Source organism: Dipodomys merriami, unplaced genomic scaffold (assembly GCF_024711535.1).
Source record: "Dipodomys merriami isolate MVZ:Mamm:240054 unplaced genomic scaffold, mDipMer1.0.p SCAF_30, whole genome shotgun sequence".
NCBI lineage: Eukaryota > Metazoa > Chordata > Mammalia > Rodentia > Heteromyidae > Dipodomys > Dipodomys merriami.
Window position 1 is genome coordinate 5,837,582 of NW_027204493.1, and position 20,357 is coordinate 5,857,938.

A 20,357-nucleotide genomic window follows, 5' to 3' on the forward strand; every position below is an offset into this window, starting at 1 on the left:
ACAGCGGAGAGCTGCCCTCTGCTGTTTAAAGGCTCACCAGCAGCATGACTGCAAGTTCATCGTCTTTAGTGACTTTTACTTAAGGAATTTTAAGAGTCAGCACTGACTTGGGGAGAGCTGGGGATTTCATTTTCACAGAAAACAAAACAAAACTTGGTTTTCAGATTAAACATAGTTATTTTCAAGGAAACGTGATAACTGATGAAAAGTTAACAAGTATAAACATGAAATTCCAATGGCTTATAACCCTACCGTTAGAGATGACATAAATGGAATGCTTTATATTTCCTTCTAGTTTGTATTTATAAGGAGATATACATGTGTGGTATAATTTTTCCAAAATCAGAATCACAAGAGTCTATATCTTGTTCTTTTCCAGTCATTAATCTTTGAAAAACCTCATTTTAGATGGCTGAATTCTATTACGTTGAAAATATCTTTCATAACTTATTAGCAAAGTGCCTTCTGTGTCTGTCCGGACAATGTGTTAGTGCATTGCGCCTTGTGTTGCCTCTTCTCAGACCCATGGAAGGCTTACTTTTCCCAGATGCCCTTGTAGTTCAGCAGGGACCACATGACTAGAGTCCAGTCAGTGGACGATGAATGATAAAACTAACTCACAATGTCATCCTCCAGCTCTCTCTTCTGACACAGAAACTTTGGAGGCCAGTGCTACAGATGGCCTGGATATTTATGATAGGAAGTAGCCAAGATCCTTGAACAACAGAGAAAAAAATATCACTGATAGACATCAGGCTACAAACTGAATGAGAAATAGACCTTTGTGTTCCTGTCCTAATCCTAAATTAATCCACCTGATATCAATTGTTCCCAAGCCTTCCTTTATAGTAAGTAAATAGTAACACAACTTATTTCCAGTCACCTTGATATAACAAATAAAAGGTATTTGGATCATCTTTTCCTATAGTGGAGAGAGACAAAAGAATGGTCCCCAAAGTTTCTGGTAATAAGGTGACCAAGCAAGGACTCTTTTTTCCCCAGTGGGCAGGCATGTAGCCCAGCCTAGCCCTATAGGTGAGAATTCTCTTCCCTCTCACTCTGTGACTCCAATCTCTTGAACTGTGGCCAAGTTCCAGGAACCATGGCACCCAAGATCCATCTGTTTTGTTTCAGAAGCCCTCGTGTTAATATGTGTGTCCCATCCATGCATATAACTTTAAATCAGACTCAGTCTTTGTTAACCACCAAAACTTTGATTTGTGTTTACTTTTGTCTTCGAGACAGGGTTTCAATATATAACCCCGACTGGCCTCAAATAGGAAAAAAAAAAAAATCCTTCTATTCCAGCCTCCCAAGTAGCTGAGAATACAGGTGTATACCACCACACTCAAATTACTTTTAATTGTGATTTTTAAACTAACTAATACATCTATCTGAATAAACTATCAAAAGGTAGGAAAGGGTAGAGCTAAAACTGTCCCCTCTATGCTTAGGAATTCTTTAATAAAATTGTATTTTCTACCTTTCTTCCTTGCAACCCCCAGACTGTAACGTACTTTATAAATTATGAAATGTTTATCCACTATTAATGGAATTGAGTGCCAAATCATTGGCATTGAATATCTGTTATTATGTCTGGTTAAAAAAAATATATGTAACCAAAATGATATAAAGGATAGGGTCTATCGGTAGAGAAGTATAAAATATATTTTAAAAGAAGTGAAATCTGATATTCAAAATGTACAGTACCCTTGACACAAAATTTACTAAATAGACTTAGTGGCTGAATGAAGGTGGAATATGTAAACTTGAAGCTAATTTAGACAATTTAGTATGAGCAATTCAATCTAAAGGACATGGAGAAAACTTCATGGCCATCATAGCTAGGAGCTTAAAAGATTCTTTATTGGAGTCAGGAAGAGATGAAAAAGAAAATGTGGCAGAAAAGACATTTGAAGATATACTGGTTAAATTTTCTCAAGTTTGGTAAGAAGAAAAAGGCATAAATTGACAAATTGATGAAGCTCAGCAAGTATTAGGCAGGATGAATACCAGTATCAATTTGAAAACCTCTAAGGACATCGACAACTATTGACAATCAAAGATAAAAAGAAAATACTGCAAGCAGTCAGAGAAAATATGGACATTCTTTGGATAAAAGGAATAGAAGATTCAAATCACAGCTGATTCCTCATCAGAAGCAACAGAGACCACAAATTTAAAAAACAATGTTTGTAGATAGTTAAAAGACAAAGGCAGGGCTGGGAAGGTGGCTCAGTGGTAGAGTGCTTGCCTTGCATGCATGAGGCCCTGGGTTCAATTCCTCAGCACCACATAAACAAAAAGAAAAAAGCTGGAAGTGGCGCTGTGGCTCAAGTGGTAGAGCACTAGCCTTGAGCTGAAGAACTGAGGGACAGCGCCCAGACCCCCACCCCCACAAAAAAAAAAAAGAAAAAAAAGAAAAAGGCAGCTAACTCAGAATTCTATACTCACAAAAAATATCCCTCGAGGATGAAGTGAAATAGAAACATTTTTTTAGGCAAAAGGAAATTATTAGTATGAATCACCAGAGTCTTACACTAAACCCTTTGTTGGGTCTCATCTCGTAAATATTTTCTCCATCCCCCAATAGTGCCACACTAAGTTTTCAAGAAATATTCCCATAGCAGAATATTTAATATCCAAATCATAAGATCTTTTTGGATCAACTATAAGAAATAGTTTTTCAAAAGTCCCAAAAGTCCCCATCTAATTCTCTCCAGAGTACTTCCCTTTTATTGAATTAATTTTTTATTCTTTAGTATTAACTACCCCAATCAAATAAAATTCCATAAGCATAAGCCAAGAGAATAAAAGCAGCTATCTAAATAAATATGTGCTTACCAAATTTTTTCCTAAAACCCATGAGAGACAAAAATAAAAATCCAAAAAGTTCTCCCTATTACCTGGTGTCTGGAATCAGGAGTGGGCACAATTACTGCACCCAGCAAAGGGCAAATCATGCAAAACCCATATGACAATGCTGACATATTATCTGGGTTATGCATGGAGTACCTATAGAATTATTAAATGATGTCATTTCATATTTAAGTTTACGTAACAGATTTATAAAGGAAAATAAGACAGTCACACAGCCTGTAATACTCAATGTCTTGCTTAATCATTCCTGAGATCCTGTTTAGGATATTTAGAAATGATGGATGTTTTTTTTGTTTTTGTTTTTATTTTTTGTCAGTTATGGGGATTGAACTCTGGGGCTAGGCGCTGTCCCTGCTCTCTTCAGCTCAAGGTAAGCGTTCTACCACATGAGCCACAGCACCACTTTGGGTTTTCTAGCAGTTTATTGGAGATAAGTGTCTCACGGACTTTCTTGCTCCCTGATGGCTTTGAACCGTGATCCTCAGATCTCAGCCTCCTGAGTAGCTAGCATGGACAGGCGTAAGCCACCAGCTCCCAGCTTGATGGGTGTTTTATAGATTTTTTTTCTTTTTCTTTCTTTTTTTTTTTTTTTTTGGTCGGTCATGGGGCTTGAACTCTGGACCTGGGCTCTGTCCCTCAGCTCTTCAGCTCAAGGCTAGCACTCTACCACTTAAGCCACAGTGCCACCTCTGGTTTTCTGAGTGATTTATTAGAGATAAAAGTCTCCCGGCCTTTCTTGTCCCAGCCGGCTTTGAACTGCTATCCTCAGATCTCAGCCTCCTGAGAAGCTAGGATTACAGGCATGAGCAACCATGCCAGGCTATAGATAAGTTTTATGACACGTTTTAGATTAGAAAAAGTGAGGGTGGACTTTTTCACAGTAGAAGGAAACATCTACAAAATAATATTTGATTTTCATTGTTTTACTAAAATGAATGTCAGGATTGCTAGCAATCATAAACACACACACAATTAACATCTGGAAGTGAATCTTAAAGATATCCAATGTGAAAATATACCAGCAAAATACAAAATTCTTATAGACAAGGGTAACTGTACAACATTGTCTACTTCTTAGTTGATGACCATACTTGCACAAACTTCCCAATTCTTTCATACTCTATTCATTTAGCAACCAAATCCCACTCAACATGTATTGCTGATTTCACATTATGCATATCTTTATATTGACCAGGAAGACCTACAGAGATCTGAACAGTGTGTTGGAAGTATAGGCGTATCTTTCCGCTGAGAAGCTAGGTAGCATAGGGCACGCTGCACTAACGCCTCCCTCTCTCAGAGTTCCACATCTGAGAGTTTCTAGTAGAAGATGAAGATGAATGAAGCTGGTCAAGGATGATACTCAGGTTTGGGGATTTGGCTTATTCCCAAGACATTGGCTACAGTTCTCAGAGAAACACTACATTAAGGCTGGGCCAGTACTTTAATAAAAGTTAAAATAAGACTATATTCAACTAATATAAGAGAACCCAGTGAGGAAATGTGAACTTTGAATTCAGACATACTAATTTTGAAGTATGGTAACTTGGTCTCAAGTGCACAGAAAGATTGCAAAGGAGAAAAGATTTAGGGGACCTCGGTCCACTGAAGCCTGGATGTGACCATGATCATCCAGGAGAATTCTGAATGAAGAGAATCTCAAAGATGGAGTCCAGGATAGACCAACCGCTTAGGGGACCGTGAGGACAAGAAGCTTATGAAGATGCTGGAGAAGGAAGTCAAAGTCTCGTATGTGCGTGTTGGGCAATGAGAACACACTGGCTATTTAAATCACTGGAGAATATCAAGGAGAAGCATTAGAGTAAAATAAATACACACTTTTCCAAACGATCTTATCAGTGCCAAGATGTTCCAACGCTTAGCTTCCTTCATAAGCTTAGTCTGTGTTGCAGGCAAAATTTTAAAAGAATAAATTGGTATACAAGCGATGCTCCTGTTTCCCCGAATTTATTTAACAAAATATCACAACCTCAGTGGCTTAAAACCTGTGGAAAGTCATCCTCTCTCAGCATGAGAGGCCAGAGTCTGAAATCAAGGTGGGGTCAAATGGATTTCTTCTCAGGAGTTCACAGGGAAAATTGGTTCCACAATTCCACAATGCATGTCATTACTGGCAATCCACTGTCTCAAGGGAGAATAACTCCTCTCTTCTCCATAATCACACTGGGTGTCTGGGACCAAATTCTCCCTTCTTAAAAACACAACAGTCACTGGGCTCATTCAGTATGACCACATCTTAATTTGATTAAATGCACAAAAACTACTATTTCCAAATCAGGTCACGTCCTGAGGTTTGGGGAGGCCACTAGTCAGCCCAGAACTTCTGCCCTGGTGGTAGCAGCTCCAGTGTACTTCTGCTACAACGAGACTTTACGAAGGGAATGTATTTTATAAAAAATTAGAATGAATTCCAGGAAATAAGAGTGTTTTTTTTTCTTTTTTGCTGTTTTTGTTTTGTTTTCCTTTTGTTCTGTGCATTCATTTAAATGTCTTTGGGAGTGTGAGAGAGGCACAGAAATGGAGAGACAAAGGGTGAAAAATGCATCACTGGACACTATGTTGAAAATGAACTATACAACTTGTGGGTAGGGAGGGGATGAAAAAATGGGGAGAGCGTGAGGGAAGGGATGACATTGACAAAGGAAATGTCATCTTTACTCTGACTCTATGTAACTGGAAACCCTCTGGCACATCACAATTAAATTTTTAACAATTAAAGTTTTTAAAATTATAATGGTACAAAAAAAATCTATGGATTTTATGTGGGCCCCCGTTTTACACTTCAATTGAAAGAGTTCAGTTGCAATAAGAGCTCAAAGTTACACTTACTTTCCCGACATTCTTCATTGTGAATGTGTGTGTGTGTGTCTGTGTGTGTGTGTGTGCAAGTTTGTAAGCAGGACCTCACGTTCCTGCTTATTAGCTTTTGCTGCCCAAGGCTAGCACTCTCCTACTGACTGGAACTGCAAATCCACAGAACCACGGATTCACTCCCAGCTTCTTGCTGGTTAATTAGTGTTAAGAGTCTCTTGGATTTATATGCCTGGGCTAAGATCCTCTGACCTCAGCCTCCTGAGTAGCTAGGATTACAGGAGAGAGCCACAGTGCTCAGTTAATTCTGAATATTCTGACTTGCCCTCTCATTTCTGACAAGAGATACTCCTCTCAGTTGATTCTATAAGGAAGACATTGACATTATTCTTTTCTTTTTCTTCAGTGCACTAATAGAATCTGAAAGCCTTCTCAACTCATAAAGATTTGGTTTGATCGTTTCCTTAGCTATGCCCATGACAAAGTAAGGGACTCTAAAAACTCTCTAAGTAATGAGAGGTGTGGCAAAGAATTTTACATTTATACACCAGACAGAATGTGCCTTTTCTTCATCAAATATTTACGATATACCATTAGGTATTAAAGGTACTGGGGTGTAAAAGACTCCTTTCTTTTTGCAGCATTAAGGAGGGGAAAAATGTGCACAGGCATAAAGGTAACACTTCATAATAATTCATCACCTGGGCATTACTTCCAACCAAGAAGCGGTTCTAAGACATCGCTCACGGCTGGTGTTTCTTTTGTGGGAAAGTTTGAATTCAGGGCCTCCAAGGTGCTTGGTAAGGCACTTTTTATCACTTGACCCACACCTCCTTATTTCCCCTCAACCCCTTCCATTGGGACCCTTTCCATGGTCCCCGATTTTCATACCACCTCCCAAAGTCGATTTGTCTCGCTCTGTTCTATCATGTAACTATAAAAAGGAGTCAACTATGTCTTTCCAAGGCCCGCACGGTGGAGACGGAGTGACATGTCTAAAAAAAGGCTTTGGGACTCCAAACAGAATCGAGCTTGGCGTTTGTTTCTAAAGAGACAAAAAGGGAACCCGAGAAATCTTTTTGCAAAGCTCTGAACGCCCGATGGAAGGAAACACCGACCACCAGGCTGGCTGAGGAGCGTTTCCTCGGCTGGAAGGTTTGTTGTCGGGGATCCCGGGGGACTCGGCCTCTGGTTTGGGGGTAACTGAGTGGCCCGGTGGGGAGCCCCTCCCTGAGCGTCCAGCCTGGAGGCGGGGCGCGCGCCGGGGCCCCAAGGCCCGGCCGCCAGCGGAGTTTTCGCTTTCCACTTTTCCGGCCCCAGGGCCTTTACCACCGCGTCCGTCGGTCTGTCCGCAGGAGTCGGGAGGGGAAGAGGTGGGGGACGGCTCCCCTGGGGACCAAGAGGAGGCAAATTCCTGCGAGTCCCCGGAGTGCCAAGAGTGCGGAGCAAGACGGGAAATTGCAAAAGTCCTCAGCCCTCTGCCCTCCCCCGCCGCCTTCCCGGAACCCCGCCCCAGCGCGCCCCGCAGCTGATTCACAGCTCCAGCCGGGCACGTCCGCACCGACGTCCGCACCGACGTCCGCGCCGGGCTCCGCACCCGCGCCAGCCGGGTGAGTACCCCCGATCCCGGGTCGAGTGCCCCCGATCCCGGGCCGAGTTCCTCCAGCCCGCACGTCCTGCCCGGCCCCGCGCACCCCGCTTGTCTCCCTAGCTTTTCAGACGGGCAGGCGGGCAACCCCCCGCGCGATGACAGACGGGACCGCGAAGAAGCCCGAACCTCTGCAGCCCTTGGCTGCGGAATGGGGCCGGGTGACCTCCCCGGAGTGTCCGCCTCGTTCCGAGGGGTCCCTGCCTCCGTGCGCCTGCCTGCTGGGGAACACCGAAACGCGAAAGCCGTGGCTGGGGAGCGCTGCGTCCCGTCTCCAGGACGGGGCATCCGAGGTCACAGCCGCGCCGCCTCCCCTGGCAGGTCCTGTCCACCTGAGTCTTTGTCCCAGACCACCAAGTGGGAGTTCACTGCGGTCTCTGCCTTCTCCCCTCCTGACCTCGGCCTCCCACCGGACAGAGCCACTTCCCCGTGGCTGTGACATCTCCATCTCCTCTGTCCTCATGAAGGAGCTCAAGGACAGTCACTGTTCTCAGCCCACAGACCTGGCTGGGACCGCGGAGCAGGGACGGGGTGGGGGCTCAGGAATCACAGTTTGGGGGCCCCCAGAGCCAGGCTGTCTTTCCTCTGACAACTGAGTCCAGTTTTGACAGTTCTTGACTTGCATGCGTCTGTCTGTCCATCCACCCATCCATCCACTCACCCATCCACCCCATCTACCCACCCACCCACCCATCTATCCATCCAGCCAACCACCCACCCATCTATCCATCGATCCATCCATCCATCCATCCATCCACCCAACTACCTATCCATCCATCCACCCACCCATCCACCCACCCACACATCCAGCCACCCACCCACCCATCCATCCATCCACCCCACCCACACATCCATCCCACCCACCCATCTATCCATCCATCCATCCATCCATCCACCCAACTACCCATCCATCCACCCAACTACCCATCCATCCACCCACCCATCCATCCATCCATCCATCCATCTATCCATCCATCCCACCATCTATCCACCCCACCCACCCATCTATCCATCCACCCAACTACCCATCCATCCATCCATCCATCCCACCCACCCACCCATCCATCCATCCACTCATCCCTCCATCCATCCATCCACAACTACCCATCCATCCATCCATCCATTCACCCATCCCACTTGCCTTGGGAAGGGGAGGTAGGCATTGACAGGGGCCACTCTAGCCATTTGGCATCCAACCTACTCTGAACACTTAATGTAAGCACTTTGGCAACAAACAAGCTCATGGTTAACTCTGAGTACTAAACTTAATTAGTGTTCACACAGGCTGGAGAGAAAGCAGGCTGAGGGGAACATGGCATCCGAGCTACAAGGAACTCTGGTGTTGGAATGAAGAAAAGCTGTGGGTCTTAACTCTGGGTCTGTCTTTGGGAGTTAGGTCATTTACTGTTTGCTTCTTAGCATTTTCTTGTTTGCATACTTACCATTGAATGGGTGCTATTCTAAGCACCTGCCTTACCTATGGAGCTTCACCAGTGCATATGTCAGGGAATACTATTGTCACTCTCATTTTCTCAGTGAGGAAACTGAGCCCCAGAGAGGTTAACTGTGGTCATACAGCTAGCAAGTGGCAGAGCTGGGATTTGTCTTTGGAGTCTGTTCCTAAATACTGTGCCTTACCTCAAATGCTTAAGGCCTTTTAGAGTGAATTTGGAGGTGGTCTTTCATTATTGTCCTGCTTTGTCTCTGGAGTCATGGGCTGCTTTAAGATGTTAGTCTGAGACCCTGGAGGCTGAAGGGCCCACCAATGGTCACAGTGGCTAGGGACTTGAACTATTTGAGAACTCTTGTAGTCCAGATTCATTTCCTGGTTTGCTTTCCTTCATTGTTACAGACCAGAAACATCCAGTGAAGGTCCCCAGGTTTCTGTCCCCCCGCCTTTTTTTTTCCTTGAGAAAAGAACCAAGTAAGGAACAGTATTGACAGGAGTTGGTGATGCTGTTTGACAAGAGGAAGTATTGTGTTTTCCTTGTGGGAACTGGGCTGGGACATTTATTGGCTCCAATAGAAGGAAATCTTAGTGTTGTCTCACACACTTACTGGAACCATGGGCCTTGGCCCTCTTTTCTCTGGAGAGGAAGTCTTTCTGATTTTTAAAATAATGTGTGGAACAGAAAACAAAACAAATAGCATTATCATGGTCTTGTTACTGAAAACCACTCCTTCCAAGCAAATTTGCTTGTCACTGCAGAAGGAAATTCCTTTCCCGGGGCTCTATCTTTCCTTCTCTCCTTTTATTTTCCGGATTCCTGAGCATATTATACCTGATTTATTTACCTATTTATGTAATATGTGACTTATGTCATATTTATTTCACTCATTTATATAATACAAGTAATGAGTGAATGCATTTGCATTGAAGTGAGTGCAATGAAATATAGACCAGCCATTAGCTCTGCTACCACTCAGTAAATTGTCATTCTAAGATTTCTTTCCTGAAGATTTACAGAATACATTTTTGTTTTCCTGGTTGGTCATGGGGCCTGAACTCTGGGCCTGGGCACTGTCCCTCAGCTCTTCAGCTCAAGGCTAGCGTTCTACCACTTGAACCATAGCACCACTTCTGGCTTTTTCCACTTATATGGTGCTGAGGAATCAAACCCAGGGCTCATGTATGCAAGGCAAGCGCTCTACCACTCAGCCACCTTCCCAGCCCGCAGAATACATTTCCTACAGTATAGCTACTCCTTCTACCTTTCAGATTGTAAAGTCTTTCCATATGTGCACATACATCTTTGTAAATGGTTCCATGTGACAGGAAAGAAGAAACTGAATATAACTTATCCACCACTTCCTTTATGGATGGGCATTCTGGGCGTTGGAGAGTTCTTCAACATCAGCAACAATGCCTCAGGGACGATTGTGCTCAGGTGTGAGTATCACTTCAGGACAGAAGCCCATGAAACTACTTGATAGCTACAGTCCTCAATTCACAGCCGTCTCCCCTCTTCCCTCTCCCCTCTGTGCTTAATTAAACCCAGGATGCAATAATCTATTCCCTCTCACCTCTTCTAACAACTGCAGTTATCTTTAAAGTTTTTTCAAACATGGTAAATTAGTGGAATCTGGTATAACATTTTAATTTGTATTTGGCTAGTTACTACTGCAGTTTAACATCTCTATATACTTACGGGTCATTTGTGTTTACCTGTTCAGATGTCTTGCTCATTTTCTCCCCCCCCACACACACACATTTAGCATGAACATTTAAAGATTATCTTTTAAAAATTATCTTTAAGTATTTGTACCTTATTTTTCTATTGTGTTGATTTTTCTTATTCTACATATTGCAGACACTCTGTCCTCTAGATTTTAATCCTTTGCAATAATGTTGTATTCTCCCACCCTTTTTTTTTTTTTTTTTTTTGGTCCACTGTGGGTCTTGAACTCTGGGCCTGGGCACTGTCCCTTGGCTCTTTAGGTCAAGGTGAATGCTCCACCACTTGAGCCACAGCTCCACGTCTGGTTTTCTGGTGGTTTCTTGGAGATAAGTCTTACAGACTTTCCTGCTCAGGCTGGCTTTGAACCGTGATCCTCAGATCTCAGCCTCTTGAGTAGCTAGGATTACAGGCGTGAGTCACTGGTGCCTGGCTATTTTCCCAATTTTTAGAGTCGTTAATAACATAGTAGTTACCATTTCAGTGGACCATTTGGTATTATTAAGTATGTTCACATTGTTGTACCACCATTATCTGCAACCAGCTCTGGAACTCATTTGATCTCATTTGATCTTGCAAAGCTGGAACTCATTCCATTAATTAACAGCTCCCTATTTTCTCTTCCCTTGTCCCCTGACAGCCATTCTATTTCTTCCTTTGAGCTTGACTCCGTGAGGCACTCATGTGGCTGATTCATGTAGTATAACATTTCTAAGGTTCACCTGCATTGAACATAGTTGATCATATTCAGCAATTGTGGGGCATATGTCAGCGTTTGCTTCATTTTTAAGGTTGAATAATATGCCATTTTCTTTCTTCATGATGCATTTTTCTTCAGGCCTTTTTTTGTTTTAAATATTTATATAATTGGTGCAACAGTGAAATGCTCTCTGTGCTCTTCTAATTTAGGAAAGTCTTCTTCAATTTAAAATTAAATAATTTTATTTTCTTCTAATACTTTTATTTGGGACTTGTGCATGCAATTTTGAAAATAACATTTTTTTAAACTGAAATAAAATTACACTAAAAATTTTCTAAATTTCTAGAAAGTTGATCTCACAACGATTTAATAGTTCAACTTTATTTTTAATTCATCTCAATTCAGAGTTGGTTTTGTTTTGTTTTGTTTGTAGTTTGGGTTTGGTTTGGTTTGGTTTGACAGGCTTTTACTATGTAGTCCAAACTTAAACTCACCCTAAACTCACAAACTTTCTGCCTCAGATTCCTTAGTGCTGGAATTATAGATGTGTACCACCACACCTGGCTAAAATTTGACTTTTGTCATAAAATAAATTCCTATTTACATAAGAGCCTGTTTTGGGACCCTAATCTTTTAATTAATCTTTTTATCCCTCTTGTTAAAGCTTGTTTATACTTATAATGTACATTGATCAGACTCACCTCTCCTTCATTCTCTCTCCTCTCTCTTAGGACAACTTCAGGTTTTATTGTTCTGGTTTCCTACATTCACATAAGTGCTCTTTACACGACTTATGTAACTGTAACCCCTCTGTATATCATCTTTATAATAATAATAATAATTTTTAAGAACTTTGAGTGTATTCACCCTCATACACTTTCTCCTTTGCCTTCCTGCTCCCAAAACAGCCTGTTTATGGTTTTTTCAGTACATTTTATATATACAAAGGGACTTTCCCATGGTACTTCACACATGCATACATTATAATTTAGTCAGATTGACTTCATCAGTTATTCCCTTTCCCCATCCCACGTTTCCTACTGATGCATAGCTTTCAATGAGTTTCCTTAGGTTATCCTCACACTTAGACATTGTGCATTTCAATATTATTCATCTTCAGTTTCTGCCACTCCTTCTACCCTCTGTCTCTTATGCCAGTACCACCCTGTTAAATTCTAGAACCTTATGGTATGTTTATATGCATTTGTATTTTAAGAACATTAGGAAATAGTTTTCTTTCTTTTCTTTTTTTCTGGTTGTGGGGCTTGAACTCTGGACCTGGGTGCTGTCCCTAGTCTCCTTTTCCTGAAGGCTAGCATTTTACCACTTGAACCACAGTGCCACGTTAGCTTTTCTGTGATTAATTGGAGAGGAGTCTCACAGGCTTTCCTGCCCCAGCTGGCTTCTAACCATAATCCTCAGATCTCAGCCTCCTGAGTAGCTGGGATTACAGGCGCGAGCTACTAGTGCCCAGCTAGAAGTAGTTTTCATATGTTTTCTTTTTCATGTGAACTTTAGCACCAGCTTATTGTGTTTAATAAAGCCCTATGGGATATTTCTTAGGATTTTATTGAGTTTCAACTCACCAGCAATGGTTTTCTTCCTTACTTCCCACTTCAGTGTTAACTCCAAGCACTGAGGAACAGAGATACATAGGAAGGGGTTGTCTGTGGTAACTGACTCACCTGGGCTCAAGTACTGAGTCCACAGCTGTGTCACTGTGGACATGCCAATTTTAACCTAACTCACTCTTAATTTCCTCAGCTACATCTGGAGATAAGGATATAATCTCTTTCATTGGGCCTTTTTATTATTGATAAATGTATATAAGTTATTTAGCAAACTACCAAGTAAGTAATCATTCAATACCTGCAAGCTATGATCTTTTTCATATTTAATTAATTAATTTTAAGTTTTTTATTAGGTTGTATTACATTATTATTAAGTAGTTGGATGAAAAGATGCCAATTCCATATGTCAAGTTATGAGTACAATACTTCTTTGCCAATGTCATCCCTTCCCTCCATGTTTTAAATATATTTTCTATATAAAGGAGAGTGCTTTGTTAGTAGTAAGGACTACTTAATAGCCTATTTATTGATAATATCTTTGAAGACAAAATATGTGATAGCATTGAATGTAGCAGGGCTGCTCCAACTTAGTGTGCATGTGAATCTCCTGAAGATCTGCTTAAAAAGACTGTGCCTATCTAACAAGCTACCAGGTCCTGGGTCCACCATTGGTATACATAGCCTTTTGCTGCTACTTAACATGATGCTGCTAGTTATAATACCTCCTTTCCATAACAAATATCAACAGGACTCAAGTTGTTTTCTTATATCATATACTAGAGAACTAAAGTATTGCTTTCCTTTCTTCCTTTTCTCCTCTTTTCATCTTTTACTCCCTTCCTTTTTTACTTTTATTTTTTGTTAAAAGAAAGAGGGTTAACAAGAGCACTAAATATAAAACCTAGCTCTATCCTTAGGTTTGGAAAATAATTGAACCAATTGATTATTGAGATTATTTTTTAATTATTGTTTTAAAAAGGGGATGTGCAGAGGGGTTACAGTTACATAAGTCAGGTAGAGAGTACATTTCTTTTTGGACACTGTTCCCTCACTCCCAGTTTTTCCCTCCCATCCCCACATGCAAGCTGTATAGTTTCTTTTCAATGTAATGTCTAGTGAGTACCACTGCTGCCTTTTTTCACCCTTTGTCCCTCCATTTCTGTCCTCTCCCTGACCCTCCTAAAGACAGAAAGAAAAGAAAAGCAATGAAGAAAAAAAAACAAACCTCTTGTTTCCATTGTCTGGAGTTCATTTTGATAAATATTATATTAAATGCACATAGGCACTGCACCTTTGTGTTCTTCTCCTCATAGTATCCTCCTTTGGTCTCATTGTATGTGAATACCTAGAGTTCTGTATAATTTATCATGTACCAGTGTATTTTAGATCTAGCTTCTGCATGTGAGAGGAAACATGTGCCATTTGTGTCTCTGAGTTTGGCTTACCTCACTTAACATGATTTGTGCTAGGTCTGTCCATTTAATGAGATTATTTTAAACTGTTGGCTTTGAGATGAAGATTGTCATGTAAAATATATTCATTCTGAGTCTAAAATCTACTCAAAGGAAGGCCACAATTGGCAGTGCATTTCCAAATAGAAAAGAATGTAAGACATTTCAAGAATGTATGGAAAACTGTAAAACAAAGAGTTCTAGAAAACACAGATTAAGCCACATGCCAGTGACCCAAGCCTGTTATCCTGGCTCCTCAGGAGAAGGAGGTCAGGAAGATGGCAGTTCAAATCCAGCTCAGGCTAAAAAGTTCATGAAATTCTATTTCAACCAACAGCTGGGCATGGTGTCATACATCTGTGATTTCAGCTGTGGCATAATCATAAACAGGAGGATCACAGTCCAAGCTAGCCTGGTCAAAATATAAGACCCTATTTCAAAAATATCTAAAGCAGAAAGAGGAACAAAGGCATAATTCAAAAGGTAGAACACCTGCCTAGTAACCATGAAGCTCTGAGTTCAAACCCCACTACTGCCAAAAGAATAAAAATAAACCAGAGAAAAGTTCTACCATGTGTATGTATGCCAACTTTTGGGATATAAATCAACAGAAACTCTTTTCTTATGCATAAAACATATATTATTTTCTGGTTACCTCTCTCTACTTCTTATCTCTCTAAATAGGAGATCTTGAACAAATTTTCTCTACAGAGCACAATGGTTACTTTTTTGTATTTGGCAATGTGTTTGTTAGTGTATCTCAGGGGCTATGAGGTCACATACTTAATACAGAAACATATGACATCCTTAGGTTCATCCAGTACCTAAAAATATTAACCTGTTTCTCTATTCCAAAGCCATGGCTATCTTTCAGTTAAAAAATCAAGGTGAACAAGTTTAATTCTATTGGTGTGCATGGTGCAAGGATAGACATAATACTAGAATTGCCACCACTTTGAAAGACTAAACCAATATATTTGAGAGAGAGAGGAAAAAATTCTTTGTGTTGCAGAATCACAGACCTTGAATCTTTTGTAATTTCCTTTATTCTGCCCACTCTCTTTCTCCCATCCCCCCTCTTCATTTGTAAGTCCTCTGGGAGGCTGTGTCCTTCAGGGCCAGTTTGAACCTATCGAGTAGAAGACAGCAAGATAGAAATAGGTGTCCAAGAGATTTACAGAGGCAGCATGTGTGTGAGAGAATGGAATGGGGCAGGAATAGAAAGCCTTTAGCCCGAGGTGTCAGACACTGAAAGTGTACAGAGAAAAGGAGGGTGGGAAGGATTTGTTTCCAGCTCCAATGCAGTCAGAGAAAGTTGTGAACAGATAAGGGGAGGTTCTGATTAAAGTTTCCCGGTTAAAGGATCTCCTGTTAAATGGAAAGGCTTGGCTTCATCATTGTCCTGGAAGTGTCTGGAAGGTAACAGTGTGCCCGAGGCCCAGTGGGCTGTGCTTTTGTGAGCAGAAGTTCAGGGCAGAGATCCAAGCAGCCCAGACTCAGAGCCACGCAGTTACCACATCTCTTCCAAAGACATCCTTGTGTGTATCCTATTAGGAATCTTTTTTCACTCAGTATTCGGAGATTTTCATGTGAGCCTACAAACGTAATTCATTGTTTTAAAAGTTATATAGTTTTCCTTTGCAGAAATGCAGCATAATAAAAAATTTCCAGTTCCTTTCTAGTGTCTTTGACTACTGTATTCGCTTATACCATCTGTAGGAGAAAAAAAAATCCAGGAATAGGATTATAAAATTATTTCTGGGGGCTGGGAAGGTGGCTCAGTGGTAGAACGCTTGCCTTGCATGCCTGAGGCCCTGGGTTTGATTCCTCAGCACCACATAAGCAAAAAGAAAAAAGCCGAAAGTGGCGCTATGGCTCAAGTGGTAGAGCGTTAGCCTTGAGCTGAAGAGCTCAAGGCCCAGAGTTCAGGCCCCACGACTGGACCCAAACAAACAAACAAAAAAAAATTATTTCTGAATCACATGAAATGCACACTAAAATTCTTAATAGATATAATCAAATAGACATCTATAAAATTGTCCTCTGTGATATTAATCAATAACAATGCTTAATTCTAAAATCACATAATAGATATTCACATGCACAATTCATGTTTTGACTTGCATTTTGTAATTCATTTTAATTTTACCTTGTTTCTTTTTCTTTTCAGAGATTGAATTTGTTTATTTTTTCTTTTCATGAGTTGCATTTTCTACATTCCGCTGGAGTAGTTTGTCTTATGAACTTACTTTAAAAATTCTTTGTACATTCAGATAGTAAATCTTTGTCATATATGCTTCCATTTCCAGAACTAAAAACTTTTAATGTGGACTGGGAAGGTGGCTCAGTGGTAGAGCGCTTGCTTTGCATGCATGAGGCTCTGGGTTATATTCCTTGGCACTACATAAGCAGAAAAAACTGGAAGTTGTGCTATGGTTCAAGTGGTAGAGAGCTAGCCTTGAGCTGAAGAGCTGAGGGACAGCGCCCAGGCCCAGAGTTCAGGTCCTACAACTGACAAAAAAAAAAATTAACGTAATCACTAGATGGACCCTCATCATTATTACTGTGGCTTCTCACACTGGGCCTAACAGGTTATAAACAAATCCACCTATGTATTATCTTAGTACTTTTAGTGATTTTATCTGCAATATAATTTTGTCTGCAATATATTTTTTTCCCTAGAGGGAGTAGGGCAATAGCAATAAAGATCAAATTTACATTTAATTGATTTCCTCTATGAGGGTTCTCATAATCTGAGTTCATATTCATGTTCATGGTATAAGATAGATTCTTTTATGCTCATTTGTTGAATGGCCTTGGTCATGCTTAGTAACTTGAGTGCAACACAGGGATGTGACCCGTTAGTCTCAGGTCACAGGCCAGGACTGCACAGTGATAGCCTCTTTTGCTGATACACATTAGGCTGTTGTTACAGTGTCTTTTAGGAATGCCATCTCTTCTTACCTAGAGCATATATTAAACTCCCACAGAATTTTTTGTTAATAATATTTTATTTTATTGTAAAGGTGATATACAAAAAGGCTACTCTCATATTTTTTTGATGAAAAATATTTCTTGGATTCAGGTTTTCTTTCTTCCTTCCATCCTTTCACTCCCTTCTTCCTTCCTTCCTTCCTTCCTTCCTTCCTTCCTTCCTTCCTTCCGTCTTTCCTTCCTTCCTTCCTTTCTTATTGCTTCATTTATCATGTAGAGACTTAGCTTTAACTCTAACTAATGTTATAAATTAACTGAACATTTTAAAAAATCAGTTGTACAAGGAGATGATTCTGTTCATTAAGTCAGTATTACTGTACAAAGCAGAAAGGAAGGAGCATGTCACCATTGTCTTATCGTTTTAGGTCCAAGAATGAGAATTAAACTCAGTACCTGATGCTTTTGCTCACTGGCTGGTGCTCTACCAATTGAGCCATGTCCCTAAACCCCCATTGGGGAGGTTAAAAGAGGGAGGAGGAGAAGCATTGGAACCTTCCCGTGGGCATGGAGGTTTGAGAAGGAAAAGAATTTGACTGAAACTTTGTAAGTAATCGATCTTGTGCTGTTGGGTTGCAGGACTCTCAGAGTGGCCCCAAATACTAATAGCAATGATCAAAACTGGAAGAAAAGGAATAAGGGAGGGAAGGAGAAAAGAAGAGAAGGGGGGAAGAAGAGAAGGAGGGAAGAAAGGAAAGTAAGAAGGAAGAAAGAAAGATAGGAAGGAAGGAAAGAAGGAAGGAAGGAAGGAAGGAAGGATGGAAGGAAGGAAGGAAGGAAGGAAGGAAGGAAGGAAGGAAGGAAGGAAGGAAGAAAGGGAGGGAGGGAGGAAATTGAGTCTGAGAATCATGGGAAACTTCCAAGAAGTGTCACTCAGTGCTTTGTATTATGATCCAAATTTCTGGATATTGAGTTGTAATCTTACTGCATTGTAGTTAGAAAGGATTTTCATTATTATTTCAATCGTTAAGACTTTGTTGAAGATGGGTACCAGTGGCTCATGTCTTTAATTCTAGCTACTCAGGAGACTAAAATCCAGTAGATCATGGTTCATATACAACCCAGGCAGAAAAGGTTCTGAGACTTCATTTCCAAAATAACCAGCAAAAGGCAGTGCTGGAGGCATGGCTCAAGTAGTAGAACACCAGCCAAGCAAGCAAGTTGAGCCAGAGCCAGGCCTTTAGTTCAAACCCCAGTATCACCAAAAACAATTAAAATTTAAAAAATGGTTGAGACTTCACTTGTGGCCTGCCATAGGATCAGTCCTGGAGAATGAGTGACTTCTACTGAGAACAGAATGCTCATAAACGTACACACCCAGGCCCAGGCCCTCCACGAACAGCTTCCTTCTTTCAAACAACCTTTGCATATGATGTCATCTAGTCACCCAGCCAGCTTTGAAGAATTTGGCAATAGGCCTGAGTTCCTGGGAAGCTAATGACTATTGTGCTGTGTATCTCCTGGGGATTATCTGTGGTGGGGAAAGTCCTAGGAATAAATAGTGTAGTTATGCAAGAAGTGCTGGTGAGGATGGCCAGACTTATGTACTGTTTAAAAGCTGTGCTTTAACTGGGCGCCGTTGGCTCATGTCTGTAATCGCAGCTACACAGGAGATCCAAGGAAAGCAGTTCAAAGCCATCCAGGGCAGGAAAGACTGTGAGACTCTTAGCTCCAATAAACTAATACTAAAAAAAAAAAAAAAAAAAAAAAAAGGCTTGAAGTGGAGCTGTGGCTCAAGTGGTAGAGCAGGGATAGCACCCTGGCCCTGACTTTGTTTTGCCTAGGACCAAAACAAAACCAAAAAGATGTGTTTTGCTGGGAGAGGTAATACACATATGTAATCCCAGCTAGACAGAGGCATAAGATGGAGGATCATGGTCATGCTGGCACAGACAAAACACTCAAGACTCTATTGGAAAAAATAAGTAAAGCAAAAAAGGGTTGGGGATGCAGCTCCAGCTGTAGAGTTCAAGCTCAAGACCTCGAGTTCAAAGCCCAGTACAGCCAGGGAAGAAAAGAATATTGGATTTTTATTATGCATGTCATATTTTTTTTTGTCAGTCATGGAGCCTGAACACTGTGCCTGGGCATTGTTCCTCAGCTCTTCAGCTCAAGGCTGGTGCTCTACCACTTGAGCCACAGCGCCACTTCTGACTTTTTCTGCTTATGTGGTGCTAAGAAATCGACCCAGGGCCTCATGCATGCAAGGCAAGCGCTCTACCACTGAGCCACCCTCCCAGCCCTGCATGTGGTATTTTTGCTGAGAGATAGTCACAGACATCTTCATGAACAATGAGATTTTGTAGAGATGTGAAGAATTTGTACACAATGAGTTGGGAGGCATTTCCTGGGACTGTGTTAATGGTGGTTGTAAGAGTCTAACGTCTCCTCCGGAAGCTCACATTCCATTCTGAAATAATGGCGAATCTGAGGGAGAGAGGCAAAGGATAGTAGGACAGAAGCAAGTGGTGCCAGATGAGGCAGGTGTAGGTTTTTGTTTCTGAATGCTCTGAAACCACAGGTGCGGGGGACTGCTCTAGTCACTTGGCTGGTGTGCTGGCAGTCACCACTGTGTCTCCACTACTCCCTGCCCAGCAGATGGGAAACAGTGTTCTCTGGTACTGATGGTCAAAGAAGCTAGCTAACATCCCTGGATTCACAGTGAGGCTGGTATGACAGACTGCAGGAAGGGTGGGAACTCCAAACCGGACTGCCTTTACCATTCCTGAAGATGTTCCTGTCATAGCTAAAAGACAGACTTTTGTGAATGCTCAACACTTCTTTTTTCACTTGTATCACTCAACAGCCTGCATTCTTAATTTCTTCTTACCCTTAAATGGTAGGTGACTTTTGATTTATTTTTGTTTGTTTTTAGGATTTTTGCACCTGGCTTACTTAATTTTTTAAAAAAACTTAAAATTATCTTTAAGTATTTGGACAAAGGAGTTGCCATTTAACAAAGAAGTTTATGAATACAATATATCTTGATCAATGTCAGCCCTTTTGACATTCTCCTCCATCCCTCTTCTCTCCAGCGCTTCCCTCTTCTTTATTTTGAAGGATATACATTGGATTCGTGGGCCTGAACTCTGAGCCTGGGCGCTGTCC

General features: G+C 41.4%; 1 protein-coding gene across 4 annotated transcripts in view; it reads left to right on the forward strand.

Moving 5' to 3' along the window:
• Positions 1 to 6,798: 6,798 nt before the first annotated feature.
• Osmr (oncostatin M receptor) overlaps positions 6,799 to 20,357 on the forward strand; it is a 51,710-nt gene continuing 38,151 nt past the window's right edge. For 2 of the 4 annotated variants that reach the window (XM_070041069.1, XM_070041070.1), the window contains exon 1: positions 19,874 to 20,088. In XM_070041069.1, the coding sequence (XP_069897170.1) occupies positions 20,086 to 20,088 (3 nt within the window). In that variant the 5' untranslated portion in view covers positions 19,874 to 20,085. Of the gene's footprint in view, positions 6,868 to 7,067; positions 7,323 to 17,617; positions 17,796 to 19,873; positions 20,089 to 20,357 lie in introns of those variants that run through there. The other 2 variants (XM_070041071.1, XM_070041072.1) reach the window with 2 other exon arrangements.